General features: G+C 52.4%; 1 protein-coding gene across 1 annotated transcript in view; it reads right to left on the bottom strand.

Moving 5' to 3' along the window:
- Positions 1–23,541, bottom strand: part of FBXO22 (F-box protein 22) — a 533,135-nt gene that overhangs the window by 172,571 nt on the left and 337,023 nt on the right. Inside the window, exon 5 of the mRNA XM_069624341.1 lies at positions 17,403–17,567. Coding sequence (XP_069480442.1) covers positions 17,403–17,567 — 165 coding nt within the window. The remainder of the gene's footprint in view (positions 1–17,402; positions 17,568–23,541) is intronic.

The raw sequence follows: 23,541 nt of genomic DNA, 5'->3' as shown, positions 1-23,541 counted from the left end.
GAATCCCGATATTACCGCGAATTGATCAAGCAGGTCCATGAGCTGGGGGACTGAAGCTTGGACATCCCTCAGGAAACAGAGCATATAATCTACATAAAGTGCGACTTTGTGACATTGGTCTTCTACCTCAAATCCCTGAATGTCAGGGCAGAGGCGGATGTGTTGTGCCAGGGGTTCCATAGCTAGTGCAAATACCAGTGGCGATAGGGGACACCCTTGCCTGGTTCCCCTACTAAGGGGTATCTGAGGTGTCCACCGAGAGTTGACTCGTATTCGGGTAGAGGGGATCCGGAAGTTTGATACCAGTTTAGAAGATTGCATGTATTCCCAGGACATGCTATCAAATGCTCTATGGGCATCTAAGGATAGTAGGGATAGATGGCCCGGAATTGATGGGGACAGGGATATCAAGTCAATCGCTCTGCGGATATTGTCATGGGCAGATCGACCTTGAATAAAACCGGTTTGGTCCCCATCTATTAGTGTGGGCAAAATCTCCCCCAATCGCTGCGCTATAATCTTGCTATATAGTTTGGCTTCCGTATTGAGCAAGGCTATGGGCCGGTAAGATCAACATTCTGCTGGGTTGTGTTTGATTCTGCCATGGACTGTGTAACAGTTCCAGTTTCCCAGCATTCGTTGAATAACTTCTTGAGATGTGGTGTGAGGTCTTTACAGAAGGTTTTGTAAAACTTATTTGTGAAGCCATCTGGGCCCTGAGCCGTGCCAATAGGGAGTGATTTTATAGCCGATTCCACTTCCTCAGGGGATATTGGATCTTCTAAGGGTTCCTGAAGGGCTTGTGGGAGCTGTGGTAGTCGCTTTGTTTATAAACTCTCTAGTGGACTGAGTCCCCTCTATGGGGGGCTGCATGTTCCCTAAAGAATTCCTCAACAATGAGGCATTTCCCCTCTTCAGAGTTGGTGCTCTTGCCATGTTTATTTCGCAAGTGGTCTATCCTATTCTGTCGTGTCTGTTTCCCTAGCTTAGCCTCTAGCAGTTTATTAGCCTCGTTTCCTTTGGTATAAAAATTGTTTGGTGCGCATCATGCCATAAACCGCCTTCCCCATATGGTGTGCCTCGAGCGCTTTTTTCGCCATTCGTAAGTCCCTTAATGCGCGCCGTGAGGGTTTCTTTTTATGTATCTCCTCTAGCCTATGGGCTTCCCCCTCTAGTTGCTCTTGGAGCAATCTCCTAGCCTTTCTTCGTTGTGGTGCTTGCTTATGAAATGCCCCCTGATCACCGCCTTACTTGCATCCCAGACCGTGCTCCAGCTCACATCATCAGTGTCGTTCTCATTGAAGTATAGGTCTATGGATTCTCTAATATGGGCACAGGTCACCGGGTCTTCTAAGAGGAAGTCGTTTAGCTTCCAGGTGGGTCTTGTGCGGGGGGTGGCTCTTGGGGAGCTACAGTTAATAGAAATGGGGCATGGTCTGCGAGCGCCTCAGGGAGAATAGCTCTTTCCTCCACATCATAGATGAGCGAATCGGATATAAAGAACATATCCAGTCTGGAAAATCCCCCATGGATGGCTGAAAAGTAGGTGTAGTTCCTCTCATCTTAATGGCAATACCTCCACACTTCAATCAGGGAGTGTTCTTTAAGCAGTGAGGTAAGGGCTCTGAAATTATTCCTGTCATTTAGTGTGGGTGGGAGGGTCTGGTCAACTAGGGGGTTAACCACCGCATTGAAGTCTCCGCCCATGATCATTTCCCCCTCTGCTTGATCAAATAGGGCTATCGACAATTTCATTTAAAAAAACACATCTTGGCTAGTGTTGGGGGTATATTTGGAGACCAGTGTAATTTTGTGACCATCCAGAATGGCATTAACCAACACAAACCTCCCTGCCTCATCTCGCACCACCCCTACAGTTTTAAGGGAAATCCCCCTGGGCACCAGAATGGCAACCCCTCATTTCTTCAAGCCACTTGAGGCAAAGAACTTAGTGCGATAGAGCTTGTTGTTAAAGCAGAATTCATCAGCCGGCCGTAAATGAGTCTCTTGAAGAAATAGAAATGCTGCGTCTAAGGACCCTAATCTATAGACGAACAAGTTACTTTCTTACCTGGTAACGTTCTTTCGATGGGATGGTCCTCCGACGTATTCCATATCTATGACATGTAATCACCACAGCTGTGCTGCTTCGGAAACTTTTTCGGCGTCTGCGTCCTGCGTCGATGACGTCGATGCGCTGTCGTCGAGGACCTCCTCCGACGTCATCCGATGTGATAAGTAGGACGCACGACGCCCATAGCCTCAGTTGTAGTTTTTTCCCCCAGAACGTGTGACATAAGTCAACTGCCAGTCAGACACAAAGCCTTGCGGAACGTAAGCTGCAATCGCAAAAGAAATTCTGCAGCGGGGAAGGCAGGGCGGGAGCGATATGGAATACGTCGTCGGACCATCCCATCGAAAGAACGTTACCAGGTAAGAAAGTAACTTGTTCTTCGAGGGGATTGGGCCCTCCGACGTATTCCATATCTATGACAGACTCCCAAAGCAGTACCAAAGCAAGGAGGAGGGAAAGAATTTAGAATCAAAATGTAGAATAGCCAATCAAATAGCAGAGCAAAGGACCGCCTTGCCAAAGGCCAGATCCTGTGCTCGGAGGGAATAGTGACGTACAAATGTATGTACTGAAGCCCAGGTGGCTGCATCACAGATGTTGCGAATAGGAACACCCCTCTGCAGGGCAGTAGACGCAGCCATACCCCTGGTAGAATGGGCCCGCAAGCCAGCCGGTGGGTCCTTACCCGCCAAGCGGTAGCACTCCGAGATTGCCAAAATAATCCAGCGAGACAGTCTGTTTCGTCACAGCTTGCCCCAAACGCTTTCCAGCGTAACCAATAAAGAGTTGATCATCCACTCTGACCCGGGACATGCGTGAAACATAAAAGCTTAAAGCTCTCCTAGGATCAAGCCTATGGAGCCTCTCCTCTTCCTTACCAGGATGCGGAGGAGGATAGAATGCCGGAAGAACAACCTTCTGGGCCAAATGAAATTCCGTCACTACCTTCGGAAGAAAAGAAGGACGAACTCCAAGGACAACCCTGTCCTTGTGAAATACAGTGAAGGGAGGCTTAACTGAAAGTGCCTGTAACTCACTCACTCTGCGAGCGGAAGTAACCGCAACTAAAAACACAGTTTTCAGAGTTAACAGCCTCAAAGGGCAAGAATGTAAAGGCTCAAACAGAGCACCCATAAGAAACTTAAGAACAAGGTTCAAATCCCAACTGGGCACCAGGAAAGGTGACGGAGGGAACACATTAGTGAGCCCTTTCAGGAACTGTGAAATCAAAGGGATTTTAAAGTAAGAACACTCTTCAGACGAGCGCTTAAAGATGGACAGCGCCGCCAGGTAACCCTTAACGGTACCCACTTGCAAGCCCCTGTGGGCCAAAGAAAGTAAAAAGGACAGAACCATGGGGATGTCACATGCAAAAGGATCCACATTCTGAACTCTGCACCAGTCGCAGAACTTACGCCAACGGCAACGGTACAGAGACTTTGTTGCTGGCCTCCGGGCCGAAAGCAACACCTCCATCACGTCCTCAGGGAGGTCCCAATCCTTATACCTCAACCTTTCAGAAACCAAGCGTGAAGGTTGAGGGATCTGACCTCTGGATGGAGAACCTGACCCCCCTCCCGTGAGAGCAGATCGTCTCGGTAGGGAAGACGACGTGGAGGGCAGATGGATAAGTCGAGAAGGTCCGGGTACCACGTCCTCCGAGCCCACGCCGGGGCAATGAGGATCATCCGGGAACCGAACTTCCGTAACCTCCGCAGCACTTGCGGGATGACGGGGACTGGAGGAAACGCGTACAGCAGCGGGAATGACCAATCCACCACGAACGCGTCTCCTAAGGCTCCTTTTGGAGGAAATTCCCGCGAGCAAAACCTTTCGCACTTCCGGTTGACACTGGAGGCGAAGAGATCCACTTGAGGGGTCCCCCAAAGGGCGAAGATCTCCAGGAGAATCTCCTGAGCCAACTCCCACTCGTGTGAGATCGCGCTATGCCTGCTCAGAGCGTCCGCCGTCAAGTTTTCGGCTCCGGCCAGATGAACTGCCGAGATCGAAACTTCCTGCTGGATGGCCCAGAACTCGAGCTGCATCGCCTCCCTGCACAGAGGAAGTGACCCTGCCTCCCCCTTTTTGTTGAGGTAGTGCATGGCCACTGTGTTGTCCGTCAGGATCAGGACATTCTTCCCTCGCACAGACGGCAGAAAAGCCTTCAGGGCTAGCCTGACGGCCCTCAGCTCCAACAGATTGATATGGAGTCTGGACTCCGACGGAGACCAACGACGGCTGACTGTCAGCCCGTTGGCATGAGCTCCCCATCCCGTGAGGGATGCATCCGTCACGATCGTCACCTCCGGCCAGGGAAGCCAAAATGGAGCCCCCTTCATCAAGTTGCCTTCGACGGCCCACCACAGAAGGTCCCGGGCGACCGAGGAAGGCACCTGAATCGAGTCAGACATCCTGCCGGAGGACTGCGACCATAGCGTCTTGAGTGCCCACTGCAAAGATCTCATCCGCAGGCGAGCCACTGGCACCACAAGAATGCAGGATGCCAGGAGGCCGAGCAACCTCAAGAACTCGAACGCTGGGAGCGTCTGGGCATGCTGAAACTTGTGCACCATCTGCTGAATGTGAAGAGCCCTCACCTGGGGAGGAAAACACTGCCCCAGGGAAGTGTCGAGCACTGCTCCGATGTACTGGAGCCGCTGCGTTGGCGTCAAATGGGACTTCTTTAAATTGAGGGAGAAGCCCAGCCTGTGAAGGGAGCGACAGGTGACCGATAGATGATCCAGGACTTGCTCGGGAGAGCTCCCCCTGATCAACCAATCGTCCAGGTAGGGGTAGACGTGAATCCCCCCTTGCCTAAGATGCGCTGCCACCACCACCATGAGCTTGGTGAAAACCCTCGGGGCGGAGGTCAATCCGAACGGCAGGACCCGAAACTGAAAGTGTGAGTCGCCAACCGCGAACCTCAGGTACTTCTTGTGCTTGGGATGGATCGGCACATGGAAGTAAGCATCCTTGAGGTCGAGTGACACCAACCAGTCCTGAAGCTGAAGGGCCTGGAGGACTTGAGAGAGAGTAACCATCTTGAAGTTGTCATTCCAGAGGAGTTTGTTCAAACTGCGCAAGTCCATGATGGGTCTCAATCCCCCGTCTTTCTTCGAAATCAAAAAATAAGGGGAATACCATCCCTTGTTCCTCTCCGCTACAGGCACCAGTTCTATGGCGCCTTTCTCCAGCAGGGCTTGAATTTCCTGCGCAAGGAGCGGATCCGGACTCTGCAAAGAGAGGATCCCCGGTGGATTGTCGCGAGGCCTGTGCCGAAAAGGAAGACAGTAGCCGTGGGTTATGATCTCCAGAACCCACACATCTGAAGTAATGGCTTGCCACTCTACAAGATGCTGCGCCAGCCTTCCCCCAACCGGCGAACCATGGGACATGGCCTCACAACAGAGTGGGAGCGGCTGCGGCGTTACCTGAGGGCAAAGAGGCAACTGCCCGAGCGGCCTTGGCACCACGGGTACCCTGACGTCCACCTCTGGTACCCCTGCGTTGGCCTCTTTGACTGCCAGCTCCTCTCGCTTTACTGAAGGATGAGTAATAGCGAAAGGAACCACCCCTCCACTGCTGTCCCCTAGGACGAAAAGGCGGAGGTTGGCGAACTGCAGCGCCCAACGACTTCGCTGCAGCTTTTGAGGTCTGCAACCTCTCAAGGCTCTCGTCAGCCTTGCTGCCAAAAAGGTGTTCACCGTCAAAGGGCACGTTGAGGAGCCGGGACTGCACATCAGGAGCAAACCCCGACTTCCGCAACCACGCAAACCTGCGTATCACGGTGCTCGCCGCCATGGACCTTCTGACGCATTCAGCTAAGTCCAAACCCGACTGAACGGACTCACACATGGCATCCTTACCATCCTGGACCATAGCAAGGAAACCATCCCGTTCGTCCCCTTCGGGAACATGTTCAGCTGCTAACGCAACACAGTTTCACAGAGTGTGCGTGAAACGTGACAAGGCACAAATGGAGTTGGCCGCCTGAAGCGCCATACCACCAGAAGAAAACACTTTCTTCGCCCAACCATCAAAACGTTTGTCGTCCCTATCAGGAGGGATGGTAGGGTACGACGCCTGCTTCGCCGGGGCCATGGCCGCCTGCACCACCAAACTCTCCGGAGTGGGGTGCCTGGTCAAGTAGCAGGGGTCGCCACTGGCTGGACGGTATTTCCGCGACAAGGATCTGCCCACCGCCGGGAGACTCTCCGGAGCAGTCCAAGCCGCCGCCACCCTTCTCTGTAAAGCCATATGGAACGGCAGAACCGGGTCAGTTGGGGGACCAACATCAAGGATGTCTGTCAGATCATCCTGCACAAACTCCCCTGGGGGAGCAGACCATCCCAAGTACTCAAAAACCCTAGCCATAAGGCGCCGGTACGAGGAATCAGCATGGGAGCCAGGCTCAGGCCTACAAAACTCCACCTCCGGAGAGGTGTCCAGACCACTGGCATCATGCAGTGACTGTCTCAACTCGTCAAACTGACTATGGCCCGAGACAATTTCATCCGGAACCTGACTAGGAACCAGGCCATCAGAATCCTCATCCGCCTCTGAAATATAGTCCAGGTGGTGAAAAGAAGGCACTCAAGAGTGCTTGCTCTTAACCAGAGCCTTCCTACGGGGTCCACCCGTGCCCTGGGGTACCTCCGACACGAAAGGCGTCGAACGAATCGGTGCCAGCGTCGAGAGAACCGGCATCGGCGCCGAGAGGATCGGCGTTGACGTCGAGGAAATCGGCGTCGACGTCAGTTGCAGCGCCTCCAGAATTGGCGGCGTCGACACAGCCCTCGAGGCCGAAGCCCCGAGCGTGTCCCTCGACGACCTGAGCGTCGACGGCATCGACGACTTCCTCGGAGCCAGAGCCTCGAGAAAGCCTGTCGACGCCCTCGACGCCACAGACGTCGATGCCTTCTTGGAAGACCTCACAGGAGCACACGGTCTCGAACACGTCGAGGACCGGGACCTGGAACGGGTACGCCGAGAACGAGTCCCCTTGTCCGAACGGGACCTCTCCCGTGACTCGTGCCGACCACTCTTGCGAGCGGTGTCTCTCGACCTCACACGACCGACCCCACTCGGGGGCGCGGACGGCTGAGTACCCTGCGACTCAAGAATCGCCAGCATCTTCTACCCAAAGGAAGCCCATTCCTCCGGCGTAGCACGGCTGGAGGGGTAAGCGACGTGCCGGGCAGAGCCCTCCGAAGAGGACCTGGAAGACGACTGGTGACGGCGCTTCCGAGAATGCCTCGAAGAGGCTGAGGAGTGGCGAGACCGACTCCTAGAAGGAGACCCACGAGACTTCCGACGATGACACGGAGAGTAACCCCTCGAATCATCCGTCGAAAGCCCCGCAGACTTCGACTACCGGGGCTTGGACACCCGACCTACCGACAACTTCTTCTTACGTTCGCGTAAGGCTTTGGACGTGAGCGACTGGCAGTCGATACAGTCATCCGTGTCGTGGGCCTCCCCGAGGCACCAGAGGCAGGCGTCGTGCGAGTCCGTCACCGACATCTTGGACCCACACTCCCCGCACTTCTTGAAACCCGGACGCGGGGTCGAAGACAAAGTAGACATCTTCAGAAGGATTTTCACAAACGAACAGGTTCGAAGAACCGAGATAGAACAGAACTCCAAAGAGTCGAGGCGTTTAAACCGAGCAACACGAAGCAACACGTTCGCGGAAAAAACGGAACTGAGGCTATGGGCGTCGTGCGTCCTACTGATCACATCGGATGACGTCGGAGGAGGTCCTCGACGACGGCGCATCGACGTCATCGACGCAGGACGCAGACGCCGAAAAAGTTTCCGAAGCAGCACAGCTGTGGTGATTACATGTCATAGATATGGAATACGTCGGAGGACCCAATCCCCTCGAAGAGTGCTTTCCATTTCAGAGGAGAGTTCAGGCCCTGCACGTTAAGGGAAATACATCTATAACTCGGGGTTGCCATATTTCAGTCAGGGAGATCACTGCAATGTAATCTATATGAGGTCCGTGGTGAGAGAGGTGATAACGCCAATTTAAGAGTTTCGGGTTGAACTCAGACAGATAATCAAAGTGAAAACAGACAAAACAAAATAACCAAGTTGTTTTCATCTCGGAATGTACTGAGCTCATCCCCAGAGTTAACTTTAACCAAGTGTGAAGTAAGTCGGGCGCCATCCACTCAGGCGCCCAAGCCGGTTATGTGGAAATTTTCAGTGCCCCCAAGTACAGGTAAGCCAGGCATATAATGGCAATAGGGAGCTGCGTAACTTACAAGTTTGTGTTTAGACCGTCCAGTTTCTCCTTGGTCACTCGCCCGAGGTTGGAAATAGGGTGCTCATGGGTGTATCTCCAGAGAGGGAGGAAGAAGACATCTTCAGAGGTCCGAGAACCTTAGCTGGCCACGTGGGATCTAGGTTGACCAAGTAGCGTCAGCGATGCAGTAGTGAACCCCAGGGTGGCCGTGTCCTCCCGAAACAGAATTTTAAGTTCTTTGTGGTTGGTCAGGTGGCAGCCCCGTCTTTCTGCTCTCTCGGTTCCAGGACAGTCGCCTCCTCTGGGGTAGTGGTTGTTTTCTCCAAGCTAGATCCTTGGCGGGGATTCGTCGCAGATTGGCTTCGCTGCCGAATTTTCCCTCGTCCAGTTTTTGGCAAGGGATGTGAAGTAGGCCCCTCCACACCTTGAGCATGTGGATCCGGCACGCCATTATCCGGGTCCTCCGACATCACGGATCTCGCTTCTTCTTCAGAGGTAATTATGTAGTGTTGGCTTTGAAAGTCAAAGATCAGTTTACAGGGGAATCCCCAGCGATAGCGGACCTTTTGGGTTCTCAGCCAGGAGGTTACTTTCTGTAGACGCCGTCTGCATGCTAAAGTGTAGGGGGCCAAGGCCTGGAAGAGTTGAATCTTTGTGCCTTGAAATTGTATAGACTCCAAATTCCTGGCTGCCGGCATAATCGCTTCTTTCTGGCGAAATAAGTGAACTCGAGTAAGCACGTCTGGTACCAGGTTCCTTTTGAGTTGGGCCGAAGAATATACTTGGTGGGCCCCATCTAGTTGTAGTTCTTCATTTGGCGAGAGGTCGAGAAGGGACCTGAACAATGTCTCCACATATTCGGTTAGGCCCTGATCAGGAATCTGACGTGGAACTCCACAGAGGCGTACATTATTCAGGGGTGGGAGGACAAAAGGGTCTCATCGCCAGGCCGCACCAAGATCGATTTACCACCCCCTGGCAGTCTGCGTTTGCCTCAGCTGGTAATTTGCCACGTCAATTCATGAGCCCAGTTAGAAGCCCTCAGCTGATAAATGGTGTATGGCGGCCACAGCAGTCATCTCCTCCTCGCTGTGGATTCAGAAAAGTGTTTGAAAGGATACATTCACCTCTCCGTCTGTTTCCATCCCCAGGGTTAGGGAACTGGCTGTCCCTGCATCTTCATCTGAGGCAGATGTTCCCTTAGGGCTCAGTGTTTGTTGTGTGCGCATCTCAGAGTGGGCCCCCAAGGGCGGGACCGAGCGGCGGAACCCAGCAGGACAGACTCAACGCTCGGCCCGGCTCCCCGGATGCTCCGCCGCTCTATTTCTCCCTGGTGGTCGTTTCGGGTATTGGGCTGGTCCGCCGGGCCCTCGGGGCACAAGGCTTATCTTGTGCATCGCCCCGAGCGGGTCTCCAGAAGCGGAGCTGGGTCACAGTGCCTGGGAGGGCCAGATCTCCACCCCGCTCCAGCTCATTCAGGGCCCCGCACTGCCAGCCCTCCGACTACAGCCACTTCAGCAGGGGAGACCGCTCCGCTTCCAGGCAGGCCAGCAAGCAGTCCGCGGTACCACCCCTCCCCACTGTTAATTCCTCCGTCAGAGGGGGGGGGGGGTGTCCCCAGTCCCGCCGTGCTGTCGCGTTTTCGTGAGGCTCCCGGCGGAGGCAATGGGGAGCCTCGGCTGTGTCATGTCCTCTAGCACCTGGGAGGGGACCGTTCCAATATACGGGTTGCAGAGTCCGCTGGTCCCTCACTCAGGGCTCGCTTTGGGTGGCGCGTGCCGCCATTTTCTTCCTTGTTGCCGCCGGGGTCCGCATTCCAAACTCGACTAACAGGCTCCGTGGGATGTGGTTCTGCTCGAAAATTTTGCCGCTACATCAGGGGCTCATCGTAGTCATCCGATGGCCAAAATCAGGCCGTAATTTTCCATGTAGAAGCGTTAAAACGGTGTTGCTTGGGCACCTTGACGCAGAGCTCACAGGAAGCACAGCCGCAAGGCGTGCTGCCTAGCCACGCCTCCGTTTTTTTTTTTTTTTAAAAAGGTACCAAAGAAGGACTCGGTTCCCGAGAAGTCGACACTCTCGATGACTCTGATGTACTGGCGGCTTCGAAGTTTTAACCTTTGGCTTCCCTTTGTTGTCCTTCAGAGCGGCCGGTGCATGGCTCTTGTTTGTTTGGAGAGGGACGAGGCTGCATTCTCAAAATACGCATCATCTCCGACCGAAATGCGTCTCACTTCGTCTGGCATCCGATTACCTCTCTAGAGGAATCACTCGAAGATGCAGAAAACCTATGACGTCTATTCACCAGAAGACTAATATTGCTGCAACAGCCTACTCGATCGGGACCTCTTCGATTTCTTACGCCGGGAAGAGTCTAGACTTGCCAGACTTTTTCTCTCTTCAAAGACTACTTCGAAGCTACCCTGCCCACCGCCAGTTTACCTCTACGCTCCCTGAGAGCTTTCTCTGTCATGGCCCGACAGGACCCACAGTCATCGGTACAATGTCCGGTGCCAAGACACCACAGGCAGACGCAGTGAGGATCTGTGATAGACATTTTCGATCCGCAGTCGTGGCATTTTTTAAAACCCGACTTTGCCGTCAAAGGGGTTGATGAAGAAGAAATGTTCTAGCGACCAAAAAATTGAAGCGCGCCGAAAATTACTCAAAGCTGTAAGCTTGGAAAAAGTCAACTGAAGCCAACGGGCGCTGCATGAGCCATTTATGCCGATGAGGTCGCCGATACCATATACAGCGCCCTCCACCGAGAACATTTTTTTCGGAAGCAGCAAAGCTGGAGAGATAGAATATCAAACATGAGGAATATGTGGGAGGACAATCCATTCGAAGCCTGCATTCTGTGACTGTGTCCATGACAAATAACCCCTTGTGGCTTTTTGATGTTCCAAGGTTGTTTATTTGGTTAACAGATTTGCTGATGGAATATCAGACTTGCAGAGCCAACCGGGAATCTGGTGCTGGGGCAGTCGTGCTCTCTCTCTCTCTCTCGTCTTCCCCCTTCCCCTAACCCAGGCATCCAGAACATGTTTTTGTTCTATAACCAGGTGACCGCAATATTTCTGTCACTGGCTATTGCTATAAATGGTATCCCCAAGGAGTTGGCCGCTTACTCCATAGAGGCTTTCCTAGCTTTCCCCTCTCCTAGCCCCCGCTAATTGTTCTAGGGGATTTAGAGTTGGGGTCTTCAACACTGCTGTCACTGTGCCATGCACGGTCTCACCTGACCCGCTTTTAAGCCCCACCCCCTTCACATGTTGCTGCATTTTTGACCCAGACAGTAATGTTCTTGGTAGGGAACCGTGGTCCCAGTTTAATAAGGCCTTCAATGCCATTATTTATAGTAATACGTTCCCTGGTGGTTTAGGATACTGGCATAAATAGTGGCTTGAGCCCTCTGGGACTGCCATACCTGCTTTGTGGTGATTTACTCATCAACAAGCTTCCTTTTTCTATTCCAATTTCTGCCTAGTTTTGTGTGTTAAAGAGGATTAGGTTGTCTTCTCGTTTGAAACATTAAATATAAAAATGTATATATTTGTTACATTTGCTATGCAAATTATTCTAGTGAATTATTTTACTAGTGAATGTTTGATTTCTTAGGTTTCCTCTCTGGCGCCAGCTAAGGTTTTCTGAATTTAAGGGGAATTTGTCTTACTTTGTAAGCCTTGTGAATGTGAAAAGGTTTACCATGCAATGCCTTCAGCGTGGTGGAATGAGATATTACAAAAGACATCTCCAATTATGAGGAAGATAAAATATAGACCTGTACTCTATGAAGCAGAGAGCGTGGTTACCATCTTCCACTTTGTGTCCCCCCAAATTCTTTTTTGTTTGATGCAGAGTGCTCATGGAGTCTCAAAACGGTTATTGGCAGCATCAAGATCTACCACTCCAAGGAAGCGTTAGTCCACTGTCATGCTGCAGAACCGTAGTCAGTCAGCAAAGACAGATCACCAACAGTAAATAAAAGTGGATTCACATGCTCATGAATATTCCCGTCGTCAGGCTGGGAATCCTCGGTAAAGAAAAAAATCAGTTTCAGTTTCGTTTCTGAACCGTCTTTCTCCTAATAACCAATTACTGGTCTCTGCGACATACTGTCCCCAGCCAATGACTGCCCTCTACCTAAGCCCCTCCTCTGGCAACCATCTTCAGATTTGGGAGCGCGTAAAGTGGCAGTAGGACCAAGGGAAGAGCTGCAGAGGGGTAGGCGGGAGGGTTTGCATGTGAATCCATGCCAGACCCATGCTGGAGAACAGTTACAGGTAAGTAACTTGTTCCTTCTCCAGCATGGGGTCTGGCATGGATTCACATGCTCATGAATAAAAGAATACATAGCAGTACACACATGCACAACCACGGGAGGTGTCAAGGCTCAACATTAACCATCTCTTACCACTTCACCAAGCTCACCTTCAAGCAAACAGGTAGCGCAGCACTGCTTGGCCGACTCTGAACTCCACCCTGGAATCCTGGTCGATGCAGTAGAATTTCGTGAAGGTGTACGTCTGCCTCCATGTCGCAGCCCTGCAGAGGTCCAACAGGAGCACACCAGACAGGAACGCTGTAGTTGCAGCGATCGCTCTGGTCGAATGGGCTCTCGGACGGCCAGGCAACGGTCGGTTTGCCAACCGGTGACAGTGCGTGATGCAGCTGGAGAGCCACCTGGAAATGGAAGCCGTGGAGAGGGCCCTTCCCTTGGTTGACAGGGCCAAAGTTCACGAACAGCTGTAAGTCTTCCCAAAACTCTCTGCAGTCCACGTAGAACTCCAGCACTCTAGCCGGCGACGGGAAGAAAACGAGTAACACCAAGGGCTCGTTGAGATGGAAGTCTGACGGCACCTTGGGCATGAAGGAGGACCCATGAACCTAGTTAGCACCACATTGAGCTCCCGCACCCGAGCCTTCACCGGCGGGAACAAGCGGAAAAGCCCTTTCATGAACTCCTTAACCAGGCGATGCGACAACAGCAACGATCGCCCCTGAGTTCTGGTGTAGTGGGAGATAGCAGTCAGATGGATCTCGATAGAGGCATGCGCCAGCACCGCCTTGGCTAACGACAGCAAGTACGGCAGCACTTGAGGGGCCGCAATCCGTAGAGGGTTTATCTTCTGTGCACGGCACCAGACGGTGAACCTCTTCCATTTGTGTCCGTAGCACTTAAGAGTTGAAGAAGCTCTGGCCTTAGCAAGCATCTCCTTGCAGTCCGCCGGGATATCATATCCTCCCAGCTCTAGCGCTGCAGGAGCCAAGCCTGCAGGTTCAGCACCCCAGGGTCATGGTGCCAAAAGAAAAAAAAAAATAAAATCGCACCCCCTTCCCTGGCGAGAAGTTCTGCGTCCGTCAGAAACTTGACTGGAGGGGACACTGATGAGTCGCAGAAGCAATGGCAATGGTGGGAATGCGTAGAGCAACAGGCTGTCCCAGGGGAACGAGAAACGCATTCTCCATGCTCCTCAGATGGGGAAACCTGCTGGCGAACCTCTGGCACTTGGTGTTCGTCGCCGTCGAAAATGGATCGATCTGGGGATTGCCCCACCGTCGAAACAGCAGGTCCACCTGATCCTGCCCAAGTTCCCACTCGTCGCAAGAGCACAGCTCCCTGCTGAGTGAGTCGGGCTACAGTGTTCTTTACTCCTGCCAGATGAAAGGGTACCAGGAACATCTGGGTGACGGCCCAGTGCCATAGGTCCTGCGCTTCCTTGGAGAGTTTTGGGGATTTGGTGCCCCCCTGCTTCCTAATGTAGTGGTATTGTCTGTGAAGACCCGCACCACCTTGCCCTTGCGGGACGGAAGGAAAGACTTGAGGGCCCAAAACACGGCTCAGAGCTCTAGAACATTGATGTGCAACGCTCTCTCCTCTGGGAGTCACAAGACTTTTGCGTGGAGATTTCCGGTATGTGCACCCCATCCCTCCAGGGAGGCGTCCGTCATCACTGTATCCTGATGCACCCGGGTTTGGAAGTCCGTGCCCGCCGCAAGAGGCGCGCAGACACCCCACCACCGAATCGCTCGACGGAATGTCTTGTTGAGGGCGATCTTGTCCTCGAAGCTTCACGCAGCCTGCATCCAGCAGGCGTCGAGGAACCCCTGCAGCGGCCACATCCACAGCCTGCACAGCCGAACGAGGTAGATGTATGACGACATCATGCCGAGTAGGAACTAATGGACCTCACCCTGGCAACCTTCGTCAACAGCCGTTGTACCTTGCCCAGGATGGCTTTTATCCTGTCCTCCGATGGTGAAGCTAGGCGTGCCACTGTGTCCAATCTGGCTCCCAGGAACTGGGCGTCCTGAGATGGCTCCAAGCAGAACTTTGCATAGTTTAGCGAGAACCCCAGTTTCGAGAGCAGGGCAGAACTCGCTGTATGTTAGACAGCGAGTTCCCTTGACTTCGCTCAGATGAGCCAATCCTCCAGATAGGGGTAGAAATGGATACCCTGCAGGCACAGCCGCGCCGCCACCGGTGCCAGGCACTTGAAGACCCTTGGGGCCGACTTCCAAGGGAAGGGCCTTGAATTGGTAGTGCTGCCCCTGGACCACAAAGCGCAGAAACTTTCGATGCCCCTTGTGAATGGGGATATGGAAGTAGGCATCCTCCAAGTCAAGCGACGACAGGAAGTCGCCTTCCTCCAGCTGTCCCAGCACGTGCTGCAGGGTGACCATCCGTAACTTCTGGGATTTTATGTATTTGTTGAGGCGGCGAAGAGCTATAATGGGCCGCCAACCGCCGGTCTTCTTTCGGACAAGGAAGTACCACGAGCATACCATACTCCGGCGCCTCTTCTGGATGAGTTATATTGCCCCCTTTCTCAGCATTGCTCCTACATCTAGAAGAAGCTGCGGAAGGTGGTTTTCTTTCCTGGCCACAGGTGGGAAACGGGCACACTTCCTTAGGAACTCCAGAGTGTGTCCGTGGGTCAGGGCATCCAGCCCCCAACGGTTGGTGGAGATGGACTTCGACATGCCGATCAAGTTTACCAGCCGGCCTCCCACCGAGGTGCCGGTTCAGTCCTACTTTGCTGAGGCCTTACCACTTTTGGCCCCTTGGCGACAACAATGTCCTCCGGCCTTACTGCAGCCTCTGTAGGCTTCTTGGGACGAAGAACGGGCTGCTTGACTGTATGAAGAAGAGCTGCCACCACTGGACAGGTCGGCGGACATCTTACTATCCCTGTACCCCCTGTGCTTGGAAATAAGGAATAGGATGCCTTTGCCTCCAGCAGCGCCTGGACCGTCGGGTAGCCCTCCACACAAGTGGAGGCGAGTCCATCCACCTAACCCTTCCATCCTTCACCTCCATCCCCTCCGCCGATGGACGAGATGACGATGGGGATGGATGACGATGGTGGTGACGACGGAACAGATCTCCCGTCGCCTCCATCCCGGGCCTCTCCTCCTGACGAAATTGGCTCATTTCACGCCATGATTGCCAAGGCCTCGTAGCTTTTTCAGCTACGCCCCAAAGGGCAGAAGGACGGATTCCTTTATCAGCGACGAGAGGCCACGAGGAAGACCGTACTCTTCCCGCTGTTATACGGGAGCGTCGGCACCAGCGTTGTGTCCTCCGGTTCCTTAACGACCTGCCGTTCCTCGTCAGCTCCCTCGTCGCTCTCCAGGTCTGCCTCGTCTGGTTCCTTCCCTTAGGACCTGTCCTCGACGAACTTCTTATCAAAGACTTGAGGCCCAACAGCTCGTCCTCGGAGGAAAGATCTGAGTCCGGTAGGACTATCGCATGCCCCCCTCTCCCTCTTCTCAACCAGGGGCTTCACAGGGGTCTTTTCGATGGGCAGGAAAGATAATTCCCTCTGGGTGGGCAGGGAAACTCTTCGCTTGGGGGTCATCTCCACTGGGGCTGCATCTGCGGACTTCTCCAGGGCCGCTACCACTCCCTCAATCGAAGCATTAGCCAGGTGAATCTGTGCCTTCATGAACTTCGGCACGTCCAAGGCCTTCACCGTGGGGGGTCCCCGCCTCACTCTCCCTTGGCTTTCTCTGTCGGTGCCGACCGGGGCTTCTCCAGAAGCTTACCCGGGTTGTCAGACTTCCTTTTCGTTGAGCCGTAGCGTTGGCTCGTGGTTGACGGCGTCGGTGATGCTGCGCCTGGCCTGGCAGCCGCAGAGCCTGTACCAACGGCGCTCCCTATGCCCGCGGACTTGCAGTGCTTCGTCTTATGTTGGGCCCCGTCGCCAGAGCACCCTTAAAGGTCTTAGAAGACCACTCAGACTTTTTCTTGGGGGAAGTACATTACCGGGGCTCACCTGCCGCTGAGCTCTTCGCCTCCAGCCATTGATTGAGTCGCTTGTGACGGTCCTTCATGGTACGGATGGACATGTCCTTGCAGAACGCACAGGCCTCCTCCACGTGCGACTTGTTCGAGTGCAGGCAGTAGAGGCACCGGAAATGCCCATCCTCCGTTAAGACGTTCTGTAATCCACATCCTGGGCAGATCCTAAACAGCTTGGATCCAACGGGCGTAGAGTCTACTTTGTCTGCAACCATGTCCATGCGGGGTAGGCCTCAAAGATCTTCAGGAATCCTCCAAGAAGTGAAATTCGATGAAAATTCGCCCTTGAGGGGTATAGAGATTTCTGAAATGGGTCCCTGTTAATCGGAAGATGAATCGGTGGAGCTTGAGGCTCGATTTGACCGAAAAAATAAGAGTAAACTCTTTGAAAAAACGCAATACGCAGTAAAAGCTCGAGAGCTAAGCACGAGGACTCCCAACACTTGAACGTGCGGTAAAAATCTGAAGATGGCTGCCAGAGGAGGGGCTTAGGTAGAGACCAGTGATTGGTTATTAGGAGAAAGACAGTTCAGAAACGAAACTTAAACTGATTTTTTCTTTACCGAGGATTCCCAGCCTGACTACGGGGAATATTCATGAGCATGTGAATCCATGCCAGACCCTATGCTGGAGAAAAATATATTCTACCCTTAACAAACTTAAGTCAGCCATTTAAACAAAGCAGATTGATACTGTTCATTTTAACGCATATTTAAATAAATTGCCCAAGAACATTAACACAAAAAGGAAACTAAATCTCAACGTACCTGCTTCTGTAAGCTGATTTTCATTGGGAACCTTACTCCTCGTGTCCTTAAAAAAGTGAAAGGTCTGAATATTCACACCATCAATTTTAGGAAACAGTAATGCTAAGCCTGCTTCTCCGTCTTCTATTTCCTGAGGATGATTACAACGTGATCCCATCGGAGTAACTGAAAAAGAAATGAATGGCAACATTTTACAAATGTAACTATTATATATTTGTAATATAGCACTTGCCACAGAGCTTGTTTTGGTAGAGCTGTAAAGAGGCGCTAAAATGAACACATTTTAATTACTTTGGAAGACTATGAAAGTAACACTGAGTACATATTCCAACATTCGATTTGCTCAACTGACAGCAGGTACATTTTCTAAGAGATTAATTGTACAGCAAACTTTAATAGCTTTACTGTAAGGAAATAACTTTTTTTTTGTAGAAAGAGGAACCAAGTGAAGGTTGGGATGGCCTGGCTGGTAATTCCCCGCCTCTATTCAACTTGCCTGGGGAATGAGCAAAACGCTCAAACATGACAAATTCATACTTTGTAGTAAAAGCAAAAAGTTAAGAGGTCCCAGTCTTTTGATCTTATTTTAGTGGTCAGAGGGACTGCTCCTGAAGTCCTCCTGCCATTACGTTCTTTTTACTTGTACTTGGTATTGGGTCACCCCTAAGGCATCCAATACCAAGGGTGCGCTTCAAGCTCCCTATTTTTGCCCTATGGTGATTGTATCCCTTAAGACAGGTTTTAGGAAGTAGGTTGGTGGCAGCTATACTTTAGTTATGGCTTCACCAGCGGTACAAGCCATTTAACCACAATGGCAGTCCAATGCACATTTTGTTAACCATTTGTACCCCAACGGCTATTTTACATCCTGCTCTCGGCCATTATGTGTGTTTCAGGGCTCCCCTTTGTCTAGGTGACCACGAGGAAGGTTTACAATAGCTGTTCTGGTCATGTGGGCTCTTTGTGAACCTGCAATGGCAGCCGTCTTGTTGGTCTTAACTTGTTTAGGCCAGTATCGTTACCTCTAGTAGCTCTCTGTTCCTGTGGGGGTAGCTAAGTGGCAGTTCCACTGACCAACCGATTGGCTGGCCGGCCTTTGGCTAGCCCCTTTGTGTAAGGGTATTTAGACTTTGCCTCTGTTGCACTTTCTTGTTCCTATAACTTGTGTCCGGTCTGCTGAAGCAGTTTTCCCAAAAATTCCAGCCCTAATGTTAGGGAGAATTCTCAGAAATTTGCTAATTCCCTTCTATCCTTAGAGACGGACTTTCAATTTTTTTTTTTTTAAACTTCTTTTTATTCATTTAGCGTGGCAGCAAAAAACAGACGAACAAAGCCAGGCAAGTACAATATGAATACAAAAATACACAGTATAGGCAAACAAGGGTTACATCGCAAAGGAACACAGCCATTGGGCACTTTTATAACATGAGCAATATGTCAGAAAACTATGATGGGGCGAGAGCTCGGGTCGGTGGGGGAGGCAGTTGGAGGAGATGTGGCCAGTGTCGTATTCAGGTCTGACATATAAGAACGGAATCTGAGCCAGATGTTCCTGGGCCTAGAGTGGGTGGGTTGTAGGTGAGACCAGGCTTCCTCAGAGTCTGAGGCCCACGTGACCCCTCTTAGCCATTGGGCGTGCGTAGGAGACGAGGGGCGAAGCCAGCACAATAGGATGGATCGTACAGCGAGGAGCATGCAGAGACTAGCTAGTTTTTTGGAGTCCTGGGGGAGGCCAGGAAGGTCATGGAAGAGACATACCACCGGGGAGGGGCTGATGAGATAGTCGAACATAGCAGACACCGTCGAGCAGACTGCCTCCCAAAACTGTGAGAGATGGGGAAAGGACCAAATCATGTGGATGTAATCGGCAGCATCTATGCCGCCCCTAGGGCAACTAGAGGGGTGATCACTGGACATGCGGTGCAATCTGATCGGGGTGTAGTGGAATCTATGTAGGACCTTAAACTAAATCAGTTTGAAGCGAGAGTTGAAGGAAACCCGGTGTGTGCGTTCACACAGATGTGCCCAGCGCTCATCGGACATTTCGACACCAAGGTCTGCCTCCCACGCCCGCCTCAATTTAGTGAATTCCGAAATAGATCTGGACTGCAGCATAGTGTATAGTCTAGATATTTTACCCCTAGTGGGTGAGGGGGAGGGAAGTTCCTCGATGAGGGGGTCGTCCGGTGGCATGGCCGGGAAGGTCGGATAGTTACGCTTGAGGATCCTGCGAAGGGATGAGTATTGGAGCCATATACACTGGCCTCTCCTTAAGGGCAGTGGGAGGTCGGTGAAAGTAGACTGGGCCCATGTGAACCCCTGAGTGTCCGGAGGGAGAGGGGGGGTGCATTCTGTAAGAGGGCAGAGTATAGATTTCGAGCAATTCACCTTAAGGCCCGAGATTCGGCCAAAATGTATGACGTCTTCCAGCATTGGGGGTAAGTTGATGGAGGGAGAGCGTATAAACAGCAGAGCATCAAAGAAAAGAGGGACCAAATTTACAGCTCTCAAGGACCCGCCACAAATACCTCCACGAAACCGAATCAAATGCTTTTTGCGTGTCAAGTGTGGCCGCCACCGCATGTGTCTCGGGGTTTATTCTATTAATTATATTAAAGAGAAGCCTAAGGTTCAGAGAGGTAGAGCGACCAGGGATGAAGCCCCCTTTTTCCGGATGGATGATGGAAGGCAAGAAGGGAGCCAACCGGAGTGCTAGTGCCTTAGCATATATTTTGACATCGCAATTTATAAGTGAGAGCGGGCGGTACGAACCGCATTGTGAGGAGGGTTTGCCAGATTTAAGTAATACCGTAATTGTGGCTTCGCGAAGTGAAGGGGGAAATACACCGGCCTCAACCGATTCCTCCCAGAGACCCATCAGGTGAGGGAGCAATAGTGATTTATAGCGCTTATAAAATTCAGCTGGGATACCATCCGAGCCAGGGGCCCTCCCCGAGGATAAGGAGTCAATCGCATCAGAGAGCTCCTCAAGCTTAAGTGGGGATTCAAGGAGACCCGTAGCTTCCGGAGTGAGAGTCGACAAAGGAAGGGTATCGAGAAAGGAGTCAATCTCCACCACCGGCACCTCATCAGAGTTGGAATATAGGGTTTCATAGAAAGTGAAGAATTCTGTATTGATGTCCTGTGAGGTGACAGCCATGGAGCCGTCCGATCTCTCAATCCCAAGTATATGCGGGGACCCCATCTCGTGACGAATAAGTCTTGCCAGAAATCGGCCCGGCCGTTCACCCTCCCCGTATTTTCTCCCCATGCCAGGATTATCCAGGAATTTTTGTTTGCGCTCGGCAAGGGATCGGAACGTATCCAACTCAACCCCGATGTCCGCCAGGGCTCCCAGAGTGGAGTGAAGTGAACATTTAGCCTCAAGGATCGATAATTTAGATTCGCTCTCGGCGAGGTCCCTGCGGATCGACCTAAGGACACCGTTCTCCTTCGACAGCGCTATCCCTCTGATGTAGACCTTGAAAGACTCCCACAGAATGGCCTGCAATGCCATCGAGCCTGTGTTTATATCGAAGAACTCCTCGATAGATAGCTCGAGTTCAGAACAAAACTCTGGGTCTAGAAGGGAGAGAGGCTTCAGCCTCCAACGTCGGGTGCGGCCGGGATCTGGTCCCCAGTCTATGGTGATAGTCACGGGAGAGTGGTCAGACAGGGTCCTGGGGAGAATCATTAACTGTGTGACATTCTTAACTAGTGCGTTGGAGATCACCCATCTGTCAATACGGGAATAAGAATCGTGGACCGAGGAGTAGAAAGAGTAAACGCGGGAATCCAGGTAAAAGAACCTCCATGCATCAACCATGGCGAGCCGGGGCAGGGATGATAGTGCTGCGTAGGCTGCTCTAGAGAGTTGACAAGGTTTGGACCCTGATCTGTCGAGGGCCACATCGAAGATTGTATTAAAATCCCCCCCGCAGAGGATGGGAACAAGGGGAAAGCCATCGAGAAGGGACGAGACCTGTACATAAAAATCCGGATCATCTATATTGGGACCGTAAATGTTCAGCAGGACGATCTCCTTATTTTGAAGCGTAGCATGAAGCAGTACATATCTGCCTTGAGGGTCTATGTGTGAAGAGATGAGGGTGAACGAGACTCTTATGAATGATAGGCATGACCCCACGGCTTTGGGAAGAGAAATCGGTGAAGAATCTGTGGGGACCCCATGATTTAGCAAATCTTATACATTGTTCTGTGCGGGCATGTGTCTCCTGTAAAAAAAGACCCTTGGATCCATGACGCTCAGCCTGTAGCTGCCTCATCTTTTTATAATTACCCAGCCCCCGAACATTCCAGCTCATAAAAGTCAGGTCACTCCCAGACATCGATACGGGGGTGAGTATATCAGAAAGAATACCAGTAACCAATGGGCCAATAAGGAAGTCCTGCAGAAACAGTCATTGAGTACCACCTCGCGGTCCGTAGTTGCTGCCAACGCCAAGCTTTTTGTAACATAACCCCCAACATGTCCCACCCCCTCCCACATCCCTCCCCCAAACAGAGGGATGACAATCCCAAAACCCCTCAACCAAAACCAAACGAAAGGCATCAGCGCCTGGGGGCCTGTGGGCCGCGTCTCTCTGGGCCGCGGCAGGTCCATGTGACGTAAAAGGGTGCCAATAGTAAGAGCTTTCACGTAACTTGGGCGGAGATGTTGCACATGTTGACGTGCCACCTATTCATAACAGTGAACAATCTAAACAGGTTGCAGAGTAGAAACCCAGTGTGACTCCAGCGCAGGAAGGTGGCCGGGCATGGGCCCTCCCCGAACGGGCTGAAGGGTAGCTGCAGGGCCTTGAACAAGGGGGGCATCAGCCTGGGAAATGTTCGTCCAGGAACTTCGAGGCCTCTTCCGGAAGAGTGAAAAAAAACACCCGGTTGGCGTGTTCTATGCAGAGCTTGGCGGGGTAGAGCATGGCATATTTAATTGAGTGATCACGCAGCCTACGCTTAACCGCCAAGAAGGTCTTGCATTCACGCTGGAAGGCCACTGAGAAGTCCGGATAAAGATGGATCCTCGCGCCATCCAGTAAGAGCTCACCCTTGAGTCTCGCGGCTCTGAGGAGGGCATCGCGGTCCCGAAAATTCAGCACCCGGGCTATGATGGGCAGAGGAGGAGCGCCAGGCCTGGGTTTAGCCGTTAGGGCTCAGTGTGCACGCTCTATGGAGAATTGCGGGGAGAGTTTGGGTGAATCGAGGAGCGTCAGTAGTGTGCGTTCGACGAAGTCCTCCATTGATTCATGAACCTCGTTCTCGTGGACGCCGATAATACGGAGGTTATTGCACCTTGATCGGGATTCCAAATCCTCATTCTTCTTCTCCACGTCGAGGACTCGGTTGGAAAGAGCAGTGACTTCAGAGCGAAGGGCACCCAATGCATCCTCAGCGGAGCCCACCCTCGTCTCAACCTCTGCCACCCGGCTATCCGTCCTCTCAATATGGGTTTTGATAGAGGATATAGTGCAGTTCATGTCATCTAGTTTGGAGTGAAGTGCGGTGAAGCCCTCCCGAATAAAGTCCATCATGTTTTGAGACTCCGGGGCTGTGGCGGATGATGACGCTGTGGGAGCCTGCTCGGTGGTTTCCTCTGGCGATCTCCCCGGCGTCTTCGCAAACATATTGATGGAGCTCTGTTTCCTTGCGGCCCCTTTGGTCATCCTGATGATGTTGAAGTTCCAATGGAGTAAGGGGGGAATACCAGCGTCTCAAGAAAGAGGTGTGGGGACCTCGGGCCGCGAGACACACAGGGCAGGATGCAGGGATGATGTGGAGCAGGTAGTTCCCTGGGGGGGGGTCAGTGACTGTAGACCCGCATATGTGAGGCCCGTTGCCGCTGACGGAGTCCGCGGGGGAGTAGCCAGCCCACGGCAGCGCGGGAGGCGCAGTCCGGAGAGTTCATATGTAGCTCAGGGGCTAAAAGTTGTGGTGTGCGGTGGCTGCCGTGTGAACCGTGATCACGGTGTGATAGTCCAAGCGTGCCTGCAGGAGGGACAGGGGAAAGCACCAACCGGCCCTGTGTCCCACCGATGGATTGGACAGGCTGAGGCTCCAAAGCAGCAATGTGGGGTGACAGACCCCCCCGGGACTTCACAGGCCAGGAGGCCCCTCAAGGTAG

Source organism: Ambystoma mexicanum, chromosome 11 (assembly GCF_040938575.1).
Source record: "Ambystoma mexicanum isolate Mex_15411 chromosome 11, UKY_AmexF1_1, whole genome shotgun sequence".
Classification (NCBI taxonomy): domain Eukaryota; kingdom Metazoa; phylum Chordata; class Amphibia; order Caudata; family Ambystomatidae; genus Ambystoma; species Ambystoma mexicanum.
Note: the sequence above shows the minus strand (reverse complement) of the source record. Positions and strands in the feature narration are given on the sequence as shown.